Genomic DNA, 23,406 nt, shown 5'->3' on the forward strand with positions numbered 1-23,406 from the left:
AACCCTTCTGGAGATAGGTGGAGGGGATGGTCACACCACAGTGTGAATGTACTCACTGACGCGGAGCCGTATGTGTAAAAATCATTGAAATCGTCTATTTTCTGTGAGGCATATTTTACCGTAATTCGAAAACAAGAAAAGCTCTGTGAGCTGTTGGACCTGTGTGACCTGTTTGATTCAGAGCCTGTGCCTGACAAATGGCCATGCTGTGGGTTCCAACTCAGGGGAGTCTGTGAAGGCGCCTGCTAACTCCTTCATGAGCAGGAGGTGGGAACTCAAAGTCTCCCGTTGGGAAGAAGGCCAGGAAGAAGGGAGAAGTCTCCAGTTTTCTCGAGGGGAAATGTTAACATGCCAGGTGAGGAATAAGGTCGTGGTCATGGTGGGACGTGACATAATGTGTAACGGGGGCCATGGGAACAGTATGGGGCAGGGGCGGGGTATCCACCCGCAATCCGTGCTTGTGCACTGAACCACCTGGAAGTCAGTTGTCCAGGATGCTCACGGGATTATGACGCAGCATCCTGATTCTCAGAGGCCTTCTTCTGTGGCCCTCCTGGGAATGGGTTCATCTGACACCTGTGACAGACAGATGGACGAGGGGAAGGCAGTGACCCCTGGTGGTGCGGCTCTGGGGGTGCCCTCCTACGGGTTCAGCTCATGGGGTAGGTGGTGTCACTGTGAAGTCGAGAAATGAGCCTCTAAGACAGTGCTGAACCAGCGCTCTTCGAGTTTTCTGGCAGAGGGTAGGATCTGTCGCCCCCGAAGCTTCTGTTTTGGCATGCCTTGTGTCAGAGAGTGAGGCAGATAGGCCCAGAGCCGCACAGTGAAGCAGGGAGCTGGCTCCACGCAAGGTTCTGAGGGCAAGGATGAGGGCTGGGCGTTTATGTTTGTTGGGTCTGGCTTGCTGAGCTGGGATCCTGGCTGTGTGCCTCACTGGAGAATAAGGTTAGAAGTTGAGCAGCCGCCCCCGTCTTACTTCTCACAGGAAACTGACCTTAGAGGGAAGCCTGGAGAAGTACAGTTAGGTGGGGACTCCACCAGTTTTCAGCAAGTGTTGGTACAGTTCAGAAGGGCAAAGAGAAGGAATCATTTGTATTCTGGTCCTCAGGGAACAGGGCTGCTGTAGAGAGTGATGCAGGTTGTGCACTGAACAACTCCAAGAGGTGTCACATATGAATGATGCCATCTGGAGTACTGCAGTATTCAACCTGCACAAATGCCCATGAATTCCTGTGGGAGAATGAACCCTATAATTCCCCTGCCACTGCCCTGGGCAGTTCTTGGGAGTGTATTGCCCTTGGGTGTGTGTGAAACTAGTGCCAAACCTGGCCTGAGAGTCTGGGAATCTCTGGAGAGGCAAATGCCTATGGAAAGTTCATAGTCTTCAGCGGGCTAAACACCCTGGGATTTTGAAGCAGGTAAAAATGAAGCTGGAGAAATGATAAATGGACAAGGAAAATGAATGAGAATGAGAGAGGGCACAGGCAACAAGGGTGAGACCAAGGGAATGGATAGAACATCATGATACAGACGATGTTCTCATTTGTATACATGACGCACACGTATACCTAGCTATGCACACATGAGCAGATGTGCAGACAGAGGGAAAGGTGCATTCTCAGTGGGGACACAGAGCCCACCACCTATGGCCTCTGGAAGTGCCTCTGGATGTCTATCCACTGAGGAGCCTGTGGGACCCTCCTCCACACAGAAGTGCCCGTGAGCTCATCAGAGAAGCACACATGGGCACATGTTGTATTCAACAAACAGTTACGGAGAAATGCATGTGGGCCCCGGAGTCCCTGGGGCCTTGCTCTGCTGTCTATGGAAGGGCACAGCCTCCACAACCCCCTGGACAGCCCACGCAGATGTTCCCACAGGGGTCAGCACCTGCAAAATTGTGCGACTACTGAGCGATGGGCCTGTTGTGATGTTACGGATGCTATAAATCCTGGAATTAGTCTGATTCTCTGTCGTCGATTTGGCTGGAGATTTTTTGATCCATCCTAATAAGGGTCCAGAGCCCTGAGGCACAGACAGCGATGGGCAAAGTCTCGTCGTGGGGAGCACCGACCCTGAAGTCTGACTGCGGGACTCCAATCCCGGCCCCACCCCCTCCCAGCAGGTGACCCCAGAGTTCCCAGAATCCTTAGCATGGCTGCCCCGAAAGCACACTGTTTTCAGCCTGCTTGTGACATATTAAATCAGCATATACATGAGGAATCCTTAAAACCAGACCCGGAGATTGGTGAGCTGTCCACTGATGGCGATTATTCCTTGTGATTATTATGTTATCCTGGTTTCCTCATTTGTATTTTTCACTTTCCTCTGATATTTATCTTTATGAGTCATCCCAAATCCCTTTTGGAACAAAGCGTAATATGAATATATGTATAAGCCAGACACTATGCTAGGCAGTAAGTGGGATAAAAATGTTCAAAAGATGAGGTCCTGCTGGTACAAAAGACGGTGATGTTCTTATCACGCATGCTCCCACCTCCCTTCCCAGCACATTTCTTATCTTGCCCACATATACTCACTGGGCACCAGCTACATGGGGAAATCCCTTACATCGTGGCTTCCTAAACGGGGGGCCATGAACTCACGACATTGTCTGGTTTTTGTGCATCGGTATAGGCTTTTCCTTCAACTTCCATTCAATTCTCAGGGGATCCATGACCCTTACCTCAGACCTACACCCATCTCTGCTCAGAGCCTCCCTGGCTTGGTCCCATTTCCTGCAGAGGGACCAGCTGGCTGGAGCCGGCAAGTAGGGGAAGCCTCGGGCCAGTCATGTCCCCCTCCCTGGCCTCAGCTTTCCCAGGGGCCATACTTGAAGGTCACGAATACCTTTCTCCACACTAACACCTGCTTCTCACCTCGAGGTCCCGGAGCACCGGGTGGTCTTCAATCCCGGGGAACAGCACCCGCATGGTGTAGGTTCTGTAGTCCAGGAAGGGGATCCCGGCTCCATCCAGGTCACTGGTCAGCTCGTGGATGTCCGTCTGTAGCTCGGCAAAAGCTGGCACAAAGAGAAGCCCGTGAGACGGCCGACTGGGGCAGACCCTGGGTCTGAAGGCTCAGAACCCTCCCCCAGGCCCCAGGAGAAAAAGGCAATGGGCTGCAGGTGTGCAGGAATAATGTGGGATGTTTTAAGTGGCAGGGGTGAAACACGTAGGAAGGGGAGAAAGATGCTGCACAAAGAAGCTGGTCTAGGACCAAATCCCTCCCGAAGCATAGATGGGGTGGGGTGGGCTGTCCACAGATCTGTCCTGCTGCTGGGATCTGAAGGGCCTCCCCATCCAAAGATGAAGGGTTTGGATTTGCAGAAAAGGCTGGAGGTGGGGGACCCTATCAAGGGACAGGGGAGGGAGGGAGAGGTTCCCAATTGGCTGTTCCCAATTCTGCATTTTTAAAGCGGTCTTCCTCTGAAACGTTAAGAACAGTTTCTTCTGCGGCCCCAGTTCTGGGCCAGGCAGCTCGCTGGAGCCATCAAACCACCCAGGCAGCCGGAGGAAGGCTCCACCACGCTAACGTATTCCTTCTGGATAGATGTGCTGGCGTATCTTTATCCTTCCTTCCCAAGGAGATGCCACTCAATGGTGATTTATGATCTGCATGTGGGCATGGCTGTCCGTGGAGGCAGCTCAGGCTTCCCGATGGTCTCGGGGCAGCAAGACCCCCTTCCCTCTGGCCTCCAAGAAAGTCCAGCACATGGCCCAGGTGGTTAGATGGTGCCAAGGCTGTGGCCACACTCGGCCGTGCGCACAGTCCCCCTCCAGGGCCGCCTTCCACCCTGGGAAGCAGTCAGAAATGCCGCCCCGGGCCCTTCCCTGCTCGGCCTCTCCCCTGGGCACATGCACATGAACCGACACGCATGCATGCCTGCCGCCCATGTACGCTCGCCCCCAGCAAGGATGGATTAGCCACGTTGGCAAAGAACAGCCAGTGGGCACTGATTACACGATCCTTCTTAATATTCCTAAAGACAGAATCAGGAAAAAGTCTTTTGTGGGCTCTGTTGATCCCAAGAACACCATGCGGCTGGCCCGGGCACTGTGGATGGGGGCCCACTGCACCCCACAGTGCCAACCTGGACCCTGGATCTCAGGTTCCTGGATCTTGAGGTTAGCAGTGCTGCTTCTTTGATAGAACAACGAAGACACCCCGGACTCCTGGGCAGGCTCCTACAGACCCTGGGGCCACTCTGTTCCCACACCCCTAGTCACCCTGACACACGGGGTCCCCGTCAAGGGAAGTGATTCCCGCATCCGAGTGGAGCGTACACCAGCGTGTGTGCCATGTGTGTATGGAAGGAGTCTGGAAGGTTTCTGGCCTGTACTGTCACCGAAAGCTCTGATGAGTATGTGTTTGTGGGAATGTGTATTCTGTGCATGTGAGCATTAGTGGGTGTGTGTATGTGTGAGCAAATGAGTGACCGTCTGAGTGGGTATGTATGTCGGTGAGTGTGTGGGGCAGTGATGCACGTGTGTGTGTTTAGGCAGTGAAAGGCTTAGGCTGGGCCTCTTCTGGGTGGGTGTGTGGGTGATGTCCTGGCTTACTGTCAAGTCTCTGGGGAGTCACCTTCCCGGGAGCCAAGCTGCCCCTCATATGTCCGAGGACCAGCTCAGGGCCCCCTCACTCCCCGACAAATGCTTTCAAGGCTAATCTCTGCTTTACGTCTCCCCCTGTGCCCACTGGTGTAGGAGAGCTCTCTCCTGAGCCAGAAGCCAAGGCCCTCTCCTTGTGCCTCCGCGGACACCCTGTGGCTGGACATCCTGTCTGGCTGCTAATTTCTCCCTCTCCAGAACATTCTGAGAGGAACCTGGCTTCGCATTCCTCTCTCTCCCCCCTCCCAGTTGGGGTGCTCAGCTTGCGGGGAGAAGAGGGAGGGAGGTTGGCTTTTTATCGGTCCACAGCTTTCCTTCAAGTCACTAAGCGCCTCCAACATTCAAAGCCTCGCGCCTGCCGTACATGAAAGAGATTCTAATCACTACACCTAATTAGAGGGAAGAGTACATGCGGAGACACAAAATTAAGCAGCGTAAATCTAATAAAAGGCAGTAATTAACAGTCCCACAAGGAGATGCGGATTGACAGCTAAGGATGTAGTGAGGGGAGGGACGGGCCACATCCCCATCAGATGGAGCAGCGGCTTCCCTGGTGGGAGGACAGAGCCCCAGGTACAGGCCCGGATTGACTCAGGGAGTAAATCTCAGAAAGAAGGCACGTAGACCCTCCCAGGGGTGACTCACGAAATGATATCCCGGGGGCGACAGAGGTCTAGACTCCTAAATTTCCTTCCTGGATTAGTGCTGATGCTGATTTCAATATTCATGGTAGTGTTGGCAATTATTTAAAATACAAGTTGTGAAACCCTCTCTTCTAAATCTCAAATCAGAGCTATGGCCTTACTGTCCTCCCAAAGGAATGGAGTCAAGGTTGCTGGACACGTCAGGTCAAGACACCCCGAGCTCTCCCCATGCCCCCGGGGCCAGGCTTTGGGGGTGCCAACTGCCCTTGCGGGGTGTGAAAGGACCCCCCCCACCTGAAGTGGGGTAAAGAGGCAAGAGGGGGCACCTCACGGGAGGGCAAGGGGTGGGCCTACTGGGATGTGGGAGAGAGGGAAGGGGTGCGCCTCGCGGGAGGGGAAGGGAAGGGGTGGGTCTGTTGGGATGAGGGCTGGGTCTGGACACAGCTGGGAGATGAAGCTCAGAGGTTAGATGACCCGCCCGCACTCTGCCAGCCAGCGCCCAGCCCGCGGGCCCGTGTGGGACGCGCATGCGCACGCCCATGGTTCCCACCCCCGTCCCGCGCCACCGCCCGGTACCTTCTTTGCACTCGAGCGCCACGCGCGACTCCAGGTTGTCCATCTGCATCTGCAGCCGCTTCAGCGTGAGGTCACTCTCGCGGGACTTGCGTTTGTAGGCGATGAGGACGGCGACAATGAAGATGACCAGGAGGCCGCCGGCCACGGCGATGCTGACGATGGCGGGCAGGCTGAGCGGGCTGTCTGGGGCGACGTACACCATCCCCGGGGAGTACTCCATGCCCCCGACGCGGGCCTGCGGGCACAGCAGGCGAGAGGAAGCTGTGAGCAGACGCAGAGCAGCGGGGGTGCCCGCAGCCGTGTCGATGAACTGGTCACGGGGCCGCACCGGGAAGGGCTCCGGGAAGGAGAGCCGTCACCGGCTGCAAGGACAGCTGACGGGGTGTGTGGGGGCTGAGCGGGGGTCCGGATGACTCAGAGATGGGAAGCCCCGCGGCACTCAGGACTAGCGCTGTCATCATCTTAAGCAAACAGCACAGAGCCGGGACCTGAGGTCTGACACGACTTCAGTGAGTGGCTCCCTGAGATTCATCCCACGGTAAGGACGGGTGACAGAAGCACAGTGCATGATACGATGGACCTCCTCTGGCCAGCAATGGTCCCCTCCTGCAAGGGCCTCTTGTCTGTAGCAGGCAATGCACACATCATTCATGCTGCTTTGCCTTGCTCTCACTGTAGCACCGGCCAGGATCCACTCCTGGTCTACTCGTGCTCCGGCATCCCTAGCTCCTGTCCCATCCAGAACAGGGCCCTGCCAGGCTCACCATCACTTTGTGCCTGCCGATTAGGTTGGGGGACTCGCAGAGCAGCTGCACGTCGGACACCGTCACAGCACATGGCTTCTCCCCGCCAGCATGGTGTAGTTCAGCTTCACGTTGCCCCCAGCCATGGGGTGGGGTGGGGATCAGGTTCTTGCCCTGGAGGGACAGGGAAGCCCTGCTTTGTATCCCAGAGTGAGGACAGTAGCTACCAGCTGGCCGCCATGTCCCCCCACCCAGAGGTCCCGCCCTGCTGCTGAGCTGGGGGAGAGCCCACCTTCCATAGCAAGTCCGAAAACCTTGTGATGCCTACACTGCCATTCCCCCTTCCTCAGCGGGGAGTCAGTAATCAAGGCACTCTTTAGCTTATCCAAATGCAGCCTCAGGACCCTTCTCAACACAGAGCTATGGTCAATCACGACCAATTGATTCAAACTGTCATAGGAGTTACAAATTATTTGCTACCCACGCTCCAAAGAAACCCTCCACTGTGGTTTGCAAAGGGCTCCATGGGAGGAAGCAGGATGAGCCTCTGACCTCCCAGGATTCTGGACTCTGGGGACAAAGGACGCTTGGGGGTCAGAAGGCCAGGATGGCTCCAACTGCCTGATTGCGTCTCTAAAGGGAGTTTGCCTCTCAATACAAACTCAGAGACAGTGTTTTCTGTACTCTGGACTGTAAGACGACCACTGCGAGGGACTCCAGGGATGAAATTGGGCTTGAGCCCATGACTTCTGGCCTCTCTCTGTGACTTGAAAACCCATCCCCCTACAGCAGCCTCCTTGCTTCCCACCACCTGCCAATGACCTCCATCTACCTTCAGGATGATGGGCGTGCCGGGCTTGAGCTCCAGGATTCCTGAGGGCCCAAAGGCCTCGAACACAGGGTTGGGGTAGTAAGTGAAGTTGGACTTGTTGAGGATTAGCAGGGACTGGACATTGTCCAGGATGAAGCCGAACTCCTCAGGCCTCTCGGTCAGGTCGGACTGGTGATCGGGCTCCAGAGCAAGAGCCTGGAGCCTGGCAGGTCATCTCAGTAGCATTCAGAACCTCACAGAGCTGGAGGGGCCAGAGAGGAAAGACCATGCGGTATCTGGACTTACACAGCCCTCAACACATGCAGCAGGACTTCCCTCCAGGCTGGGATACAGCATGGGGCTGACGTGGGACAGTTACAGATTGGTCACTGCCCCTCTGCAGCCAGGACCACGGAACCTGGCCACTCGAGGAGTCAGCTCTGCAGCTGGGACCCGCCTCTGTGCCCTGTGTGTGCCCACAGGGGTATGGAGGTGATGAGGGTATCTCTGAGCTAAGGAACAGTCCTGGGGTCTAAAAGATGGAGGACTAAGGGTATGAAACCCCAGAAACCCCCTAAGTGATTGCTCCTCCATGCCTGTATCCCAAGGTACGAAAATGCCCTCTCATCTTCTCCCTCATCTCACCATCCCAGTGCTGGGGGCTGTCATGTGCAATGGGTCCTCTGGGTCTGGGTGGCCTGCCCGACTTCGGATACCCCATGCCCTTTGGGAAAGTGACACGTTGAGCCACCTCTGCACTCACATTGATGTGTTCCTTCCCTCCATGCTTGGCCCGGATCTGGGGGTTCTGTATGAGGTCCAGGTGAGTCCCCCACACGGCGATGGGTGTGTTTCCACTGACCGGGGGGAAAGAACAAGGAGGCGTGTCAGCACAGGGATGGGAACAGCAATGGCGCTTGATGACCACGATGACGATGATGAGGCTGGGCTCCAGCATTAAAGGCAATGACAACCAGGAGGCGTGATAATGTTCACAAGGACAATGGTGGCCAACTGACTGAATAATAAGGATGAGCTTCAGCAGGCCAAGGGACAACAGTGATGACCTGGAGGTCTGTGGCGGTCCCACTCTGAGTGTATCCAGAGTGTGGACACCATGCGGAGGCCCTGGAGCCTCCTGACCTGAGTCAGATGCTTCTCTGTAGCCCCCTGAGGTCTCTCCCCCTAGCCCTCACCAGTCCCAGGGAGATTTCCACACTGGCCTCAGTCTAATGAAAGCCTTGCTCCAGAATGTCCCCCACCAGATCCCTCCAGGATCCGAGCACAGTCTCCTCCTCAAGGCCATCACTACAGTTTCACCCTGGAAGCTTCTGTCTGCTGAGATCTGGGAAAGGGAGAGGCCCAGACACCCAGGAGCCTCGTGTAGGAATGTAAACAGCCAATGTCCCGGGCCCCAGGTCTCCTGGATCCTGGGTGTCAACCAGCTACGGAGGAGGAGACAGCAGGAGATTCCCCTTTGTGTAGCTTTTCAAAGAAAACCTGGGTGCCATTGCCGTATGCGGGGGTCTGAGAAGCTGATCCGAGGCAAGGGCTATCTTCCTTGGGGGCTACTCAAAGGAAGGGGACAAGTCACTTTCTCCACAATCCTGAGAGTATCTTCAAGAAGAATCCTACCATCTGAAACAGTTAGTTACAAGCTTGGTGAGTGAAGAATCCATGACACCCATAGCCATGTCTCCCTCTCTGTGCCTCTGCCTGTCTCTATACTCCCTGGTATTCCCTGCGCTCCACCTGCACTACTACTCCCACACACATGTGCGTGCACCACACACACACACACACACACACACTCATGCATGCAGGAAGAGTCCTATAAAACCCAGACAGACTCTTCTGCCCATGGCCGTGTTTCAGAGTGAGATTCTGCTATCTGGCCATCTCCCAATCTTCTTAATCATGAATTCAATCCACATTTAAGAACTGCCCCCCATGGAGAGCAGCCCAGGCTATTGGGAGCAGTGCACAGCACACTCGGCAGGGCCCCTGCCCCATCAGAGAACCTGTTCACTGCAGGCAGAAACTCTAGAGCCTGGTGGGAGGCCCAGATCGTGCTTGCAACCTCCCTCTTGTTGTGAACGTGACTCGGGGTCAGCTACGATGCCTCAGTTTCTATGCTGGCGACTTGAGGACGAGCTCATTGAAGCCAGGCTGTGAATTCCTCAGGAAGCTGCACAGTTTGTCTAGATCAAGGGCTACACCAACTTCCTGGATTCACCAAGCCCTGGGGGAAAATCCCAGAAGAGCTTTCTACAGACTCTGCCCCTCTCTGGGCCTTGTAGCATCTACTTTAAAATCACAGGCTAAAGCTTATAAAGTTTGGGTCTTAGGGAGCAAGGACAACCCAATCTCATGTCCACAAAGGCTGCCTTTCGTGGACATAAGGCCGGGGGTGGCAGACTTTCCTGGAAAGGGCCAGAGAGTAAATATTTTCGGCTTCCCAGGACATATGGTCTGTTGCAGTAACTCATCTCTGCTGCTGTGGTGAGAAAGCAGCTATAGACAAAACATAAAGGGATGAGCATGGCTGTGTTCCAATAAAACTTTATTCATAAAAGGAGGCAGATGGCCAGATCTGGCCCCCAGATTGGAGTCTACTGACCCCTCATTTAAAAAAACAAAGACTGTTCTCTGAACTGGACTTGTCCCTGATCCCTGCTTCAGCCATGGAGACCACATCTTCATGTTCTCCCCCTTCCCCTGATGTCAGACGCCCTCTAGAACTGAAGCCAACCATGGGGAGGGCTGAGGACTGGGCCAGGGTCAGCAGGAGAGAGCTGAGCCAGGCACTACCCTGTGCCCGTGCACCTGGCTTAGCCCTCCCAGTGTCCTGGGAGGGAGTTGACGGATGAGAAACCATGGGCCCAGAGAAGTAAAGTCACCTTTAAGGTCATCTGGCTGGGCTGAGCCAGCTCCTTCTGACCCCAAGCCCTGTTGCATCCCCCCTTGGCTCCTGATACAGCAGGTTCCCAATGGGCAGCAGGGGCCGTGCTGTCAGGGTGCTCTCTGCTGCACCTTCCCATTATGCTGCACTTCCTGCAATTCCCTCCCTGAAGTGAGATGCCACGCTTCAGAGCCCCACCAAGTGGGGGACTGGGAGGGTCCTCAGGGCTCCTGGAATTTCCAAAGCCCCCCCCCGTGAAGTTCTCAGGATGGGAGGCCAGAAAGGTATACAGCTGGTGCAAGACAACTCGTGACTGGCTGAGCGAGCAGGTGGCCCTGGAGGGTCCTTCCATAAGAGCACACACCCAGCTCCTTCCCAGACACTGCACTCTCTGTACTTGTGCTTGGCCAGCAGTGGCGGAAAGAACGGGAACAAGACCCAGTCCCTAGTGCCGGAGGAGTCTGCAGTAGAGGGAAGGATGAAGAAGCAGACCCCTCAGGGGTCATGTCAGAGCAGGATAGAGGGACAGCAGGAGGTTACAGAAGCCCAGAGAAGGGGCCTCTGCATTGGACCCTGGTGGTCAGGACACACTTTTGCTCAAGGGCAGGCCACAGACAAGTTGAATCTGACCTTACACTTTCTCCTCCATCCCTTGGCAGGACTGGAACTATCGCCCGCATCTGGAACAGGACTGGCAACCCCCAGCCCTCACCATGATGCGATCATGGCCTCCGGGGAGGGGGGTGCTGGGGGGGTACCAAATCCTCAGATGACAGGCTATGGGCTCTTGCTGACTGGAGCTCAGGCTCTGGGACCAGGGCCCACTGACAGGTACTGTCTGTGGAAGGAGGGCACCCTGGCAGGAAGCTCTGATTCATCAGTCCTCCAAGCAGAACTGGGCTCCTGAGACTGTTCTTGACTCTGAGAGTCGAGGAAGGACAGCCGAGGGCAGGGCCACTGCCTACCTGACGATGCTCCACTCCGGCTCGATGCGCACGATGGTGGGGTCCTCCACGTACTGGAAGAACAGGTCCTGGTGGATACTGGCCTTGTCCACTTGCACCATCACCTTCATTTCCAGCACCTCGTCTGAGGACGTGGTGTTGCAGACGATGTAGGACGGAGAGCGTCTGCAGGGAGGGAGGACATGCAGCTGGGCTCCCCGGGGGCTGAAGGGGACAGCAGGTCTGGGCGGCCACCGCCCCCCCCAACCCCTCTCCTGCTCCCAGGCTCCTCAGAGGCCATGGTGAGCACTGCCCCAGGTGGAAAGCTCCAGGCACTACTGACAAACACCCTCCACCAAATCCACCAAACGGGTTCCCCTGAGACCTCTTTTCAATGAGGCCTCATCCTTGGGCCCCGTCTTGCCCCTGCCAAGCCCCATTTTTAGTAAGAATCCTGCAAAGTGGGGTCAGCCAGAGTCCCCCGACCCTGGGCACCTGATCACCCCTTCCTGCCTGCAGCAAGAACCCTGTTCAGTCAGTTTAGCAAGAATCTTTCCATTCCTGCTGCTGCTTCTTACTCATTTCACACCAGTGGCCAAACATCAGGCGACAGCAGGAATGGCCTGGCTGGGGAAGGGCTGCCTGGCAGGTCTCCAGACTTAGCCAGAAACATCCACAGTCAGGTATGATCATCCCTCAGAGAGAACGGCCACTTTCTCAGGAAGGAGAAAGCTCTTCCAAGAGGTGAGCCCTGGAAGTTTGCAGCCCTGGGGTAGCCCTTTGGGCCCCACCCTCCGGGCTGTGAATCCCTGAGGCCTTCCTGGAGGTGAGTTACCTGTGGAAAAGGCAGGGCTGCTTCCCAAACATCACCACCACATTGCTGCCCGCATTCAGGTTGGTACCTGTGATGGTCACTTGGGTGCCCCCAGACATGGGCCCCCGCCTGGGCTTCAGGTCCGAGAGAGTCAGCGTCTGTGCAGGAAAGGATCTGGCCTGAGACACCACCGGGACAGGGTCTGAAGAGGCAGCACCCCGCTCCCAGAGCCGCTCAGTAACGGAGACCTCCCAACGGAGCCCACGAAGTCGTACTGGGCTTGTGTGGATAAGCAACGCTCTGGACCCTGAGAGTTTACACTTCTCTATTAATAACAGTAATGGTAAAAAAAATAATAATAACAGTAATGGTAAAAGCTGCCTTGTGCTGGTGTTTTAACTGGCAGGTCCATCTCTATATGATGCATGTGCCCAGTCAATTCTACAAAGTAGGATTATTAACCATTTTACAGAAGAGATTCAGAAACATGAAATAAGGTTCCCAGGATCACACAGCTAAAAAGTGGCATGTCTGAGACCTGACTGCAGAGCTCTGGCTCTCTACCCCCTATCCAGCTGCTTTTGGGAAGGTGATGAGCTCCTTGTGCAGGCCTCTTCCAGAGAGCTGCCCAAACACCCAGAAGCCAGAGCCACGGGGTCCTGAAGGCCCCAGGAAAACCCGGGAGGAGAAGGCAAGGAGGGTCAGGGATGGAGGGAGGACGGCGGGGAGGGGGCATCTGTGAGCTGAGAATTTGGAGTTGCAGGTTGGCTCTTTCATTAGCATTTTAATGGAAACAACTTTCCTCAGTCCCAGGTGAGAAGCTTGTATCTGCATTGAAATGAAGATTTCTCTCTCCCCTGCCCCTTAAAGAATTTCCCACCAAAAGTTGAACCTCCTTGGCTCCCAGCCTTCAGGCCACCTCCTCATGGAGAGGCCCCAATCCCTAACAGCTCAGGGAGAGAGGAGGAGCCCCAGTGACCTAGTCTGCTTCGCTGACCCTGGCCCCCCAATGTCTGCCCCGCACACTCTCAGGGCCCACCCGTCCCGCCGCCCACCTGTTCCCTGCAGACCCTGAGCCTGGCATTCCCCTAGTACCCATAAAGGGAAGGAATGCTTCATTCCAGAGCCGCTCCTGGCCCAAATGAGACCCGGATGAGGGTGGGGTGAGGCCTTGGGAAGAGCCTTGGTTTCTTAGCTGGGCAGAGATTTTGCTGTGTGTCCCAAGACAAGTCTTGTAACCTCTCTGATTGTAAAATCAGAGAGCAAGGTCAAAACGAGTTATCTCAAAGGCGCCTGCTGGTTTTCTGGTTCTGTAACTCAGGGTCACATCCCACAAATGGTGCCTCCGTCCCACTGTCTGGAAAGGAAAGAGAGTGCAGTCTGTGCAACACAAGGGTGGTCCCTAGAGATAGAATCAAAAACCCAAGGCAAGTTCAGATAGATGGGTGGTAGCCACATGGAAAGAAGAACCTGTGGCAGTCTCCAGCAGCCTGTGGGTGGGGTTCTAGAAGGGATGGAAATGAGTAATCCTTGCTGGCTCTGCACTGGGGGGCTGGGTAGGGGAATTATTTTGGGGTGAGGAGAAGATGACACTGGAGGCATGTTTTCAAGTCGTGAGAAATGATTAATTATTTAAGTCATGCTTCATAAATATTTCATGATGGGTTTGCATGAGAAATCAAATTCTGTATTATTTGCCACCTCTTCTCTTGGCTCCCTAGCTGGAGGTAGGAAGGGAAAGGTTCCCTCCATGCAGATCTCTAGGGCAAAACCTGGGGACAAGACCAAGAGTGCTGATCCCTGGCCTTGGCCTTTGGGTTTTGGGTGACTAAACCCAAACCTCAGAGTCCTGGCCTCATTTGTGGAGGGAAACTGAGTTATTAGACCCAGACCTTATGCCCAACCTCAGCACTGGGAAGGGGCTCCTCAGTATGTCCCAGATCCCGAGAGGCAACCCTGAAAGGGGCTCTCCAATGTGCCCCAAGGTCCCCAGAGGACCTCTGGGAAGGGATTCTCTAGCGTCTTAGGACTCCAGAGGAGTCAGGGGCTTCTGTGTGCCCCCTGCAAGCTGCCTAGCAGGGCAGGAAGGCAACCACGGCTCTGAGATGCTGGGGAGCATGAGACAGGGTCCTTCTGTCACTCCTCACCTCCCAGGTGACCCTCATTCTCACTCTAGCCTCCTAGGAGCTCTGTGGGGACAGCCTCAGTGACTGGACCCTTAAAAGCACACTGGGGACTGGGGAGGAAATGGAGGTTTCCTCTCTGAAAGTCTTCCCCAGGACCAGTTCCTCAGAGGTAGCCCTCAAACAAAAAGGCACACTAATCTTGGAGTCCCACAGGCCCACTGGACCAATGCAGTTTGCCTTGTGGCAGCCTCACCTTTTCCTGACCTGTCTTTGCGCTCCCACCTTCTTTTCTTCCTGCGAACCTCTTTCCCTCTCCACCCCTTTTGCTCCCATCTTTGGTTTCTCTCCCATACCTCATGCCAGGGTCAGCTTCCCACCACTCCAGACTCATACCGAGCATCACATTCTGCCTCGTACAGATCCTGCCTCCCCACCCAGCTTCTTCCCTGAAGCCTCGCCTTGACACCCTGCCTCTCACCACATCCTGTTTCCAGAGCGGAAACAGTCACGCAGGCCAGACTGGCCTTACCTGCGAGCAGAAGCATGCTTCTGAATACGACATAGGCTCATTATAAGAATTAAACCTGAAACCACATATCGTATAGATAGGTACATGGGATCTGTTCTCTAAGTTCTGTTTGTCCTAGGCCAGTTCTGTTTGTCCTTAATCTGGGCTGAGTTAGAATCTCAGGGGGACTTAGCTCAGGGTCAGCGGCGGGGGGGGGGGGGGGTGCTCTAGAACCTTCGCTTTAAAGCCCCTCAGGAGATTCCAACACGCGGGGAGGTTTAGAACTGCCTAAGCACCATGAGGGCTAACAAAGCGGCAAGCAGCCAGGGCTTCATCTCCAAAGACTTACTGGTCTGAACAGAGGAGCCGGGGGTCCCAGACGCAACACCCAGGGCCACGTGGGCAGGCAGACGGCATGGCATCCCCAGTGAACCACGGAACCAGTGGGGGCTGTGGGCTGTGTGTGCAGAGAAGGCGTGGAGGGGCTCGTGAGCAGGGCTTGGACTAACGAGGAGGGTCCGGCTTGGGGCAATGTGGGGAAGGAGATGGAGAAGGGAGAGGAGTCCGGCCATGCAAAGCCTGGGAAACAGGACTGGATAGACAGGGCGGACCAGACCAAGGAGCCTGGACGGCAGCTGGAGGCAGCGGCGCCCTGGGTTCTCCTTGCCGTGGGGGCTAACCAGATGGAAACCATATTCTGCAGGGCCAGATGGACTAGAATGGGTTCAGACCTCTACATTCAGGGATTTAAGGAGGTCACTGCAGCAGCCAGGAGAATGGGCAAAGTGAGACTCCAGGCCGTTGTGGTGATGGGGTGGCTGAAATCTGGAACTAAGGGAAACTGAGCCACAGTCCATCAGAACTGTGGCCCAGGACAAGCCCCTGACAGAAGTAGGCAAGTGAGGGGGACTCCTGTTTGTGGGAGCAGGACAGCCGGGGCGGGTGAGGGAGGTGACGGCCAGATAGCCAGGGATCAGTGGCCTTGGAGTGAGTCACGGAGGGGAGACATGGCAGAGAACGGCTAATTCCCAAAGGAAGCTTCAGCCATCCCTGGTACTGTCCATTTGTCACTGCCCAGTGAGTGATAGCCAGGATGCAAACTGCTGGGGGGGCAGGGGTTGACTGGAGAGGAAGCCCAGTGCTCGCTTCGGCCATGCAGGGGACCTCCTCCCTGCTCCTAGGGTGGCCAGGTAGCTCCAGAGCTGGATGTCATGCCCAAGTTTGGCATGCCCCCCACACCTCCCACACTTGGGGAGCCCCGTCTCTGCCTTTGTCTCCGTCTCCTTCCCCCTCAGGATCTCGACTCGGCTGGATCGACGATCTCTGTATAGACCAGCTACATCCTACTCAGTATACACAGCCTCTCTCTCTCTATTGCTGTATCGCTCACTGTGTGCAGGTGTGCTGGGTTTCATGGGGAAACTTTCTCAGATCCTTTGAGAAGAAGGTGGGGTGCGAATCCTGAAGAGATGGGGAGCCCCACATGCCCATCACACACACGTGTCCTTCTATAGGGGCTGCTGCGCGCAGCGTGCCCAACTGTGTGTAGAATGAGGGGACCTTTTCAAGAGTAGGGGAGGGAGCAGAGGGAGCAGGGTGTTGGCGGGAGGAGGCCTCTGATGCACATTCCGCACATTCCTCTGGAGCAGGATCCCCACCACAGTCAGGGTCTGAGTCACCCCTGGATACCCACAAGCCAGGGCCACCAAATTATAAGATTCAACCAATGAAGCAAATGTTTATGGAATAATCTACTGGGTGGGGGGTGCAAGGTGGTAAATAGTTATCAGGTGAAGGGAGAAAGGAGGAGTAGGGGGAGGACAGTAGAAGAGGAGGAGGGCAGGAGAGGATGGCAGGTGGCCGAAGGGAGCTTCACCTCATGGCTCCCTATGATGTGCTCTGGAGCATTTGATGCCCAGGCATAAAGTCCATCACTTCAGGCTCCCAGTTTCCAAAAACAGCAGGGGACCCTGAGGAAACGATCCCATCACAGCTGTCATTAGCCCCCGAAGTGAACTGGACGGACAGTTTGGAAAACGAGGCAGTGTGAGGGGCACACAGTGTGAGATGCACATGCCTCCCGCATGCCCAACATCGCGAGATCGAGCGGTCCCCAGTGCCTCTGCCCCCCACAACCCCTCACCAGGGGCTGCCTCATGAGGGTCCCAGCTGGAGGGAATGTGGGGATCAGGGTGAGGTCTACAGACAGGCCATGGGAAGGGAAGGGAAGGGAAGGGAAGGGAAGGGAAGGGTGTGCAGTGAGAGGTAGCGGTGTGGTCAGAGGAAGGCGGAGTGGGGGTGCAGGGGTGGTGTGGGATGGGGGTGGGGTTAAGGAGGTCATGGGATGTGGGGCATGGGGAAGGTGGGCTGAACGTGGATGACGGGATAGAAATGATGGGGTGCCAGTGTACCCGGAAAGGGCAGGGTACAGTAGCCACGTGGGCATAGAAACCATGCGGGAGATGAGAGAAGGGCTGCTTTATGTAATTGTCACCACAGTACTGTGGGGTAGATGCACAGCTCTGCACCCCCGTTTTAGAAATGAAGACACTGGGAGGTTACGCAATGTCCCCACGTTCGCCCAGTGAGTAAGTGGCAGAGTCAGGGCTCCCCTCCCGGCGCAGACACACTGCCACTCAGCCTGAGGGGGATGCTGGGCCCGACAGCGACAGCCAGGGTGGCTTCCCTGGATCGGGGCCTGGCACAGCACAGTTTGGATTTGAATCTGACCTTTCGGATTTCCGGGGCTGTGCTCTCATGCTGCAGAACGGACTCCCACGAGCTGCTCGGGGTCTGTCCACAGAGGTCTAGCGGGGCCCGTAACCATGGTCATGTGATCTCTGGCCTGCGCCAGGGCAGGTCTGGATGGTCGGGACTCACCATGAAGTAATAGAGTTGTGAGGACCGGGCCATGAACTCGGGGCGACACACGGCCACACAGATCTCCACAAAGCCTGCGTGCTGGCTGGGCTTGGCCTCCCCCATCTCACACACGATCCTGCAGGGAAGAGAGGACAGGTGTCCATGCTCACAGCAGGGTCACAGGACTCCCAGGTGTGACCCCAGGGCCCCACACCTCCCCCGGCCCTTCTCTGCAGTAGGGTCTCAGGGATGGGCGGGGGAGGCGGAGGGGAAAGACACCCCGATTCTTCCCTGCAAGGCTCCTCTTTGGTCCTGGGGAAATGAGGAAATGCAACGTACAGGGGTCTCCATGGGGAGACTGCCTCCACTGTCAAGTGCGGAGCCTAGGGGAGGGTCCCTGTGTTCTGACCCCAGACACTCAGTTCCTCATTCAGGAATTGTCCCCTCAGTTGTGAATCAGAAAGCAGGGAACGTTTCAGCCAAACAGCTTAGGGAACCCGGCTGTAAGGGCTCAGAGAGGCAGTGACCTTCCCAAGGGTCCACAGCATGTCAGACAAGGACCCTGGAGCAGACTTGAGGTTTGCAGACCCTCATCCAGGGGCACTTGGTTTCTACTGCACGGGACTGCCTCCTTTGAGTGTTTTTGTCCCCAGTCCGGCCAGGTTCTTGGTTGGGAGGAGACACTCCTGCTTGAGGGGCGGGGAAGGGGTGGACAAGAGCTATTCCTTTTCAAAAGCATTCATGCTTTTAATTTTAAAAGTTGTTCATACCCCTTGAAAACAAGACAGTACAGAATGCTTTTCAAAAGCATTCATGCTTTTAATTTTAAAAGTTGTTCATACCCCTTGAAAACAAGACAGTACAGAAGTGTGACAGTAAAAATAAGTGTCCCTTTCCTCACTCTTACTCTCTTTTCAAACTTTGATATATATGTGTATACACACACACACACACACACACACACACACACACATGCCTGTAGATCATTCTCCAGATCTACACAAACATATGTAATATACATAATATATATATATAATCTCCATATTACAAATGAAGAAGCCGAGGCACAGAACATATATACTTATATAAACATATATATGACTTAACATAAAAGTGAAACTTAACTGTCCCAAACCTGGTCATTTTACTGCACAGCCTAGCGCAGACTCGCCCCACGTGGCCACAGCTCCTGGGTCCTTTCTGACAGTGTCACAGCGCTCCATGCCTCGGCTACACAATTGTGTATTTATTCAGCCTCCCACTGCTGGATATCTAACTTCCCCCGATTTTTCTCCTACTTCAAATAACCCTCCAAAATGAACCAACTTACACACATATCCTCAAGCATTGCACATCTATTAGAATACGGCTCTGAGTGGGGAGCTGGTGGGGTCATTGTTTACGTAAGTGACACTTGATAGGTGGTGGAAGATAATGGTCCCACAGGGTCCTTACTGATTTGTACTTCTGTCAAAAGCAATCGAGCAAGATTATTTCACTCTTTTGCCGACACTAGATATTATCAATCCCTTGAAAGTTTTTCCGATATAAAAGGGAAAGAAGATTTTCTTTTCCTGTCATTTTTATTACCCTGATTGCTAGGGACTTTGCAGATATTTGCAAGTATGTGTGTGTGGTTGTAAAAAAAAAAAAAAAAATCTTAGATAGCCTTTCCTTTGACTGCTTTGAAGCTGTCTCTTTATATTGCTAATGAATCGTCTTTTTGTAGGAGCTGCTGAATGAGGAGTGTTAACTTTTGTTTCCAGTAAGTATCCCAATTATTTTTCCCCCTCTTGTCATCTGTATTTCAACTTTGTTTATAATGCCTTTTGCCGCACTGAAGTTTAAAAGTGCCTGTGGCTCAGCGGCTCCTTCTTTTACTTGATGGCTTCTAGGTTCTGTGTCTCTCTTAGAGAATTTCTGGGTGAGAGTCCAGTAAAAATATATGCCTTTCTGTCCATAGCATAATTAGTGCATGTTCAGTATAAAGAAAAAAGAGAAAGTGCATAAAAACACTTGCTATACAGACACCTTCTCCCACCCCATTTGAACACCCAGAAATATCCACTGTCAACATTTTGGTGTTCATGTTTTCAGTCTTGTTTTTCTTTTACAGAATTCACTAGAAACTCTCTTCTGTTTGGTGAATGATGTTCTCACTAATATACTTTGAGCATGTACCTGGCCACGATTCTTCTGCAACATCAGATTTAACTGCTACATAATTTACTGTCCCGTGCATGCACAATAATTGAAGAATTGATTAATTCCCTATTTTAAAATACACCAATTGCTTCTGCATTTCCATGATTACAAATAAGGCCAAAATAAGTATTCTTGCAAAAAAATATTTGTGCATTCTGGTTATTTAAACAAAGTTCTAGAAATATGACAACTAGGCTAAAGATTTTCGGTCCACATTTCCAAACTGCCTTCCACAAAGCGTGACCCTCTGAGTCTGAGTGTATGATGTGCTATTTCTCACGCTTCTCCTCTGCACTGGGCATTAACTTTTTAAAATTGTTCCCCATTGTTCTGATTTTCATTTCATTGATTACTAATACTATTTAACTTTTTTATATGACTTTTGGTTCTTTGTCTTGTGAGTTGCACACTCACGCTCATTCATACTCTTTGCTCATTCCGTGATATTTGCCTTTTTATCTATGGAACCTCTGTATGTTAAGAAAAAGCATGTATTAACTGTCATAGGGTATAACGAGAGTTCATCACTCATATTTTCCTTTGTTTACAATGATTTTTGATGTATAAATGTTAAGTTTTAGATACTCAGATCCCCTAATCTTCTTCTTTATCACTTTTTTCTTTTGCTGTTATACTTAGAACAGATACAATTCCCTTACTTGAAATCAGATAAATTCTCACCTGCGTTTTCTTCTTAATCATTCCTTACATTTATTCTTTTCACTTAACTCCTTAATCGGTCTGCAATTTATTTTGGTGTATAATGTGAAATGAGGGTCTGATACTGGTTTTTGTTGTTGTTTTGTTTTTTTTCCAGAGAGCGAACCCCCACTGCTTACTGACCAATCATTCCTTTCCGAGCTGATTTGAAACGTCACCCTTATCACACACTAAATTTTATGTATCGGGATTCCTTTCTGGGTGTTCTATTTCCTTTCAGTGATCTAACTAGTACTGTGATAGTTCAATCATGTGACTTTATAATCATATATTTTCTATTTGGCTATGCAGGCCCAGAGTAGGGCATTTTAAAGTTCCCCAAATCACAACGGCCTAATAGCAGCTGGCTTGGGTTTTGTTCTAGGAAGGACTCCCAAAAGTCGAAGGAGCCACGGAAAAATGTTTGGGCAAATAAGCCATGAGGGACCAGGGAGGTGAATTCCTTTTTTTTCTTTTTTAAACAATTTTATTTATTTATTTGACAAAGAGAGATCCCAAGTAGGCAGAGATGCAGGCAGAGGGGGACAGGGAAACAGGCTCCCTGCTGAGAAGAGAGCCTAATACGGGTCTCGATCCCAGGACCCTGGGATCATGACCTGAGCTAAAGGCAGAGGCTTAACTCACTGAGCCACCCAGGCGCCCCAAGAGGTGAATTCTATCAAGAATAGATCCTTCAGGGGCACCTGGGTGGCTCAGTGGGTTAGACGTCTGCCTTCAGCTCAGGTCATGATCTCAGGGTCCTGGAATCAAGTCCCACATCAGGCTCCTTGCTCAGCAGGGAGCCTGCTTCTCCCTCTCCCTTTGCCTCTCCCCCCAGTTTGCCGGCTTGTGCTTGTGTGTCCGCATGCTCTCGCTCTCTCTTTCAAATAAATAAATTCTTAAAAAAAAAAAAGTAGATCCTTCAGTCACAGGCTCTACTACGAGTGCTTTAGGAAGCTGTGGATGGAAATCAGATAGTGGTATCAATGGTTCCAGAATCATTAAATCAGGGCAAGACCCAGGACAGGTAAGCTACACTAACATACTTAAGGGAGACCTAAGAAGTGTCAGTAACTTACTCGCACAGGGAACAAGAGGCAAGGTGTCATGCTGGGAGGGGCAGCAGAGATGGTATGGAATATAGATTCTGTTGTGCTGGTAAACATTTCATGGTGTGTTTGCTGGGCTGGAAAATCTGTGTTTACTTATTTACAAGGCAATGATACGTGACTTCCACACCTCCTCTAACAGGTGGGCCGGGAGGTGAAGGTCGCTCATGGGATGACCCACTCTATGCTCCGGCAGCCTTTGCATTGGAGAAAAACCACCCAAATGCTTCCAGGCCTGAGTGGGCATGGGGTTTCCTTTTCAATCTCCGCAGCAAGTAGCACAGTCTTAGCTTCTTCCGTAATTGGAGGACAGGAGTGGGGACTTAGAGACAGCAGGGGATAGGGAACTGAACTCACACTTCCCTTGCAGATTTTAATTTTGCTTTGTCTCCTCACTCCCCATAGCCACACCCCAAGGAGGTAGCATTACTTTTCTCTGCCCCTCAGGCCTCCTGTCCCCTTCTCCTTTCTGTAGTTGCCGATATGGCAGCTAGCTAGTTCAAGGGCCACCGGGGACACTATAATGTTAAGGGGATTCTACTCCCACCATATGCCAACGGTCTCTAACACGGTTTGCCATTGGCAGTCAGTGGTTGGCCAGGGAAGGCGAGTCAATACCAGACAGCAGCACCTCCCTGTGTCCTCACTGGGACCTCCACTTACTGTTCTGCAGGGATGTAGCCATCCACCAAGGGGCTGCAGTCCACACCAGCCACCTTGACATGGGAAGCGATGTCCCGGAATTCCAGGCCCAGGTTCTCCCCTCGGATGGTGACCTTGGTGCCCCCTTCCCGGGGACCTGTCACTGGAATTATCTGGAAGGAGGAAGCAGTGACTTGGAACAGGTACCAAGAGAGAGCCATTCCTCACTTGCTGATGGGCAAGGAGAGGCTTCTGGCTTTTCCCCACCTCCGCAACATTCCCCGAGTTGGGCCCACATCCGCAAGGGCACCCAGGTCTGGGACCGTCAGTGGTAAGAGTTTCAGGCAGAGCAGTCCGTGTCTGCGTGTGGCATTAGGAACAGTGTTCAGATCCTCTCATCACCCTTCCTATTATGTGGACGACATGAGAGGGAGGGAAAGTGATCCATACCAGTTACCAGGTGATTCATAGAAAATCAAGGAATAAAGCCTTTTGGCATTTGCTTGTCTTGTTCCATTCTGGAGGGAAATGAAAAAAGTCCTCTTAGTACCCACAGCCCTCCACGCTATGGCAATCCACCCAGGTTGCAAGATCCTTCTCAAATGTCCCTTCTCCATAACCAAGTTCTCTCTCTCCACTGAAATTTCACTCTTCTTTCCCTGGTAATAATGATTTGTGTCTGATTCCTCATCCAGCAGATCTGGAGTCTCTGAGAGCAGGAATGGTGTTTTACTTCCCATGGACTTTTCAGTGACGGCACCATATTGATTTCTCGAGTTGTCGTTGGGTTGAAAATCACAACTACCCTGCCTCTTCCCGGATGTAGAAGAGCATTTGCTGCAGCCCCTTTGCCGGCGCTACCTGGCTTGGTTTCTACCAGAGATGGGTTTAATTTAGACTTTACCTTCACATACTGGCCCAAATGACTGGCTTTTCTTCCTCAGATGTCACTGTTGGTGTTAAAAACCCATGATAGCGATGCTGGGAATCAACAACTGAGGGGCCTGCTTTGAGCCAGGTGCTACATCCATTTCCCATGATCTAATTAGGACATCCCGTGGCAGTGACTTTAGTGGCAGACAACATTCTACGCCAGCCTCTCCTGGCATTCAGAAGACCAGAGAAGGGCATGTTTCCCATTCCTGGTGTCTCTCAACCCCAGTGCCTGGATCTTGGCCAATGTCCATGGGATCCCAACTGAAGGAGCCTGG

The 23,406-nt window shown here is 53.1% G+C and overlaps 1 protein-coding gene across 1 annotated transcript in view; it reads right to left on the bottom strand.

Annotated features, from left to right (window-relative positions):
• Window positions 1-23,406, bottom strand: part of PLXNA4 (plexin A4) — a 591,498-nt gene that overhangs the window by 45,712 nt on the left and 522,380 nt on the right. The window contains 10 exon segments of the mRNA XM_047695300.1: window positions 2,880-3,022; window positions 5,831-6,065; window positions 6,595-6,747; window positions 7,406-7,570; window positions 7,572-7,646; window positions 8,148-8,241; window positions 11,252-11,416; window positions 12,066-12,202; window positions 17,559-17,676; window positions 22,217-22,368. Coding sequence (XP_047551256.1) covers window positions 2,880-3,022; window positions 5,831-6,065; window positions 6,595-6,747; window positions 7,406-7,570; window positions 7,572-7,646; window positions 8,148-8,241; window positions 11,252-11,416; window positions 12,066-12,202; window positions 17,559-17,676; window positions 22,217-22,368 — 1,437 coding nt within the window.

The sequence above is a fragment of the Lutra lutra genome, chromosome 11 (genome assembly GCF_902655055.1).
Source record: "Lutra lutra chromosome 11, mLutLut1.2, whole genome shotgun sequence".
Lineage (NCBI taxonomy): Eukaryota > Metazoa > Chordata > Mammalia > Carnivora > Mustelidae > Lutra > Lutra lutra.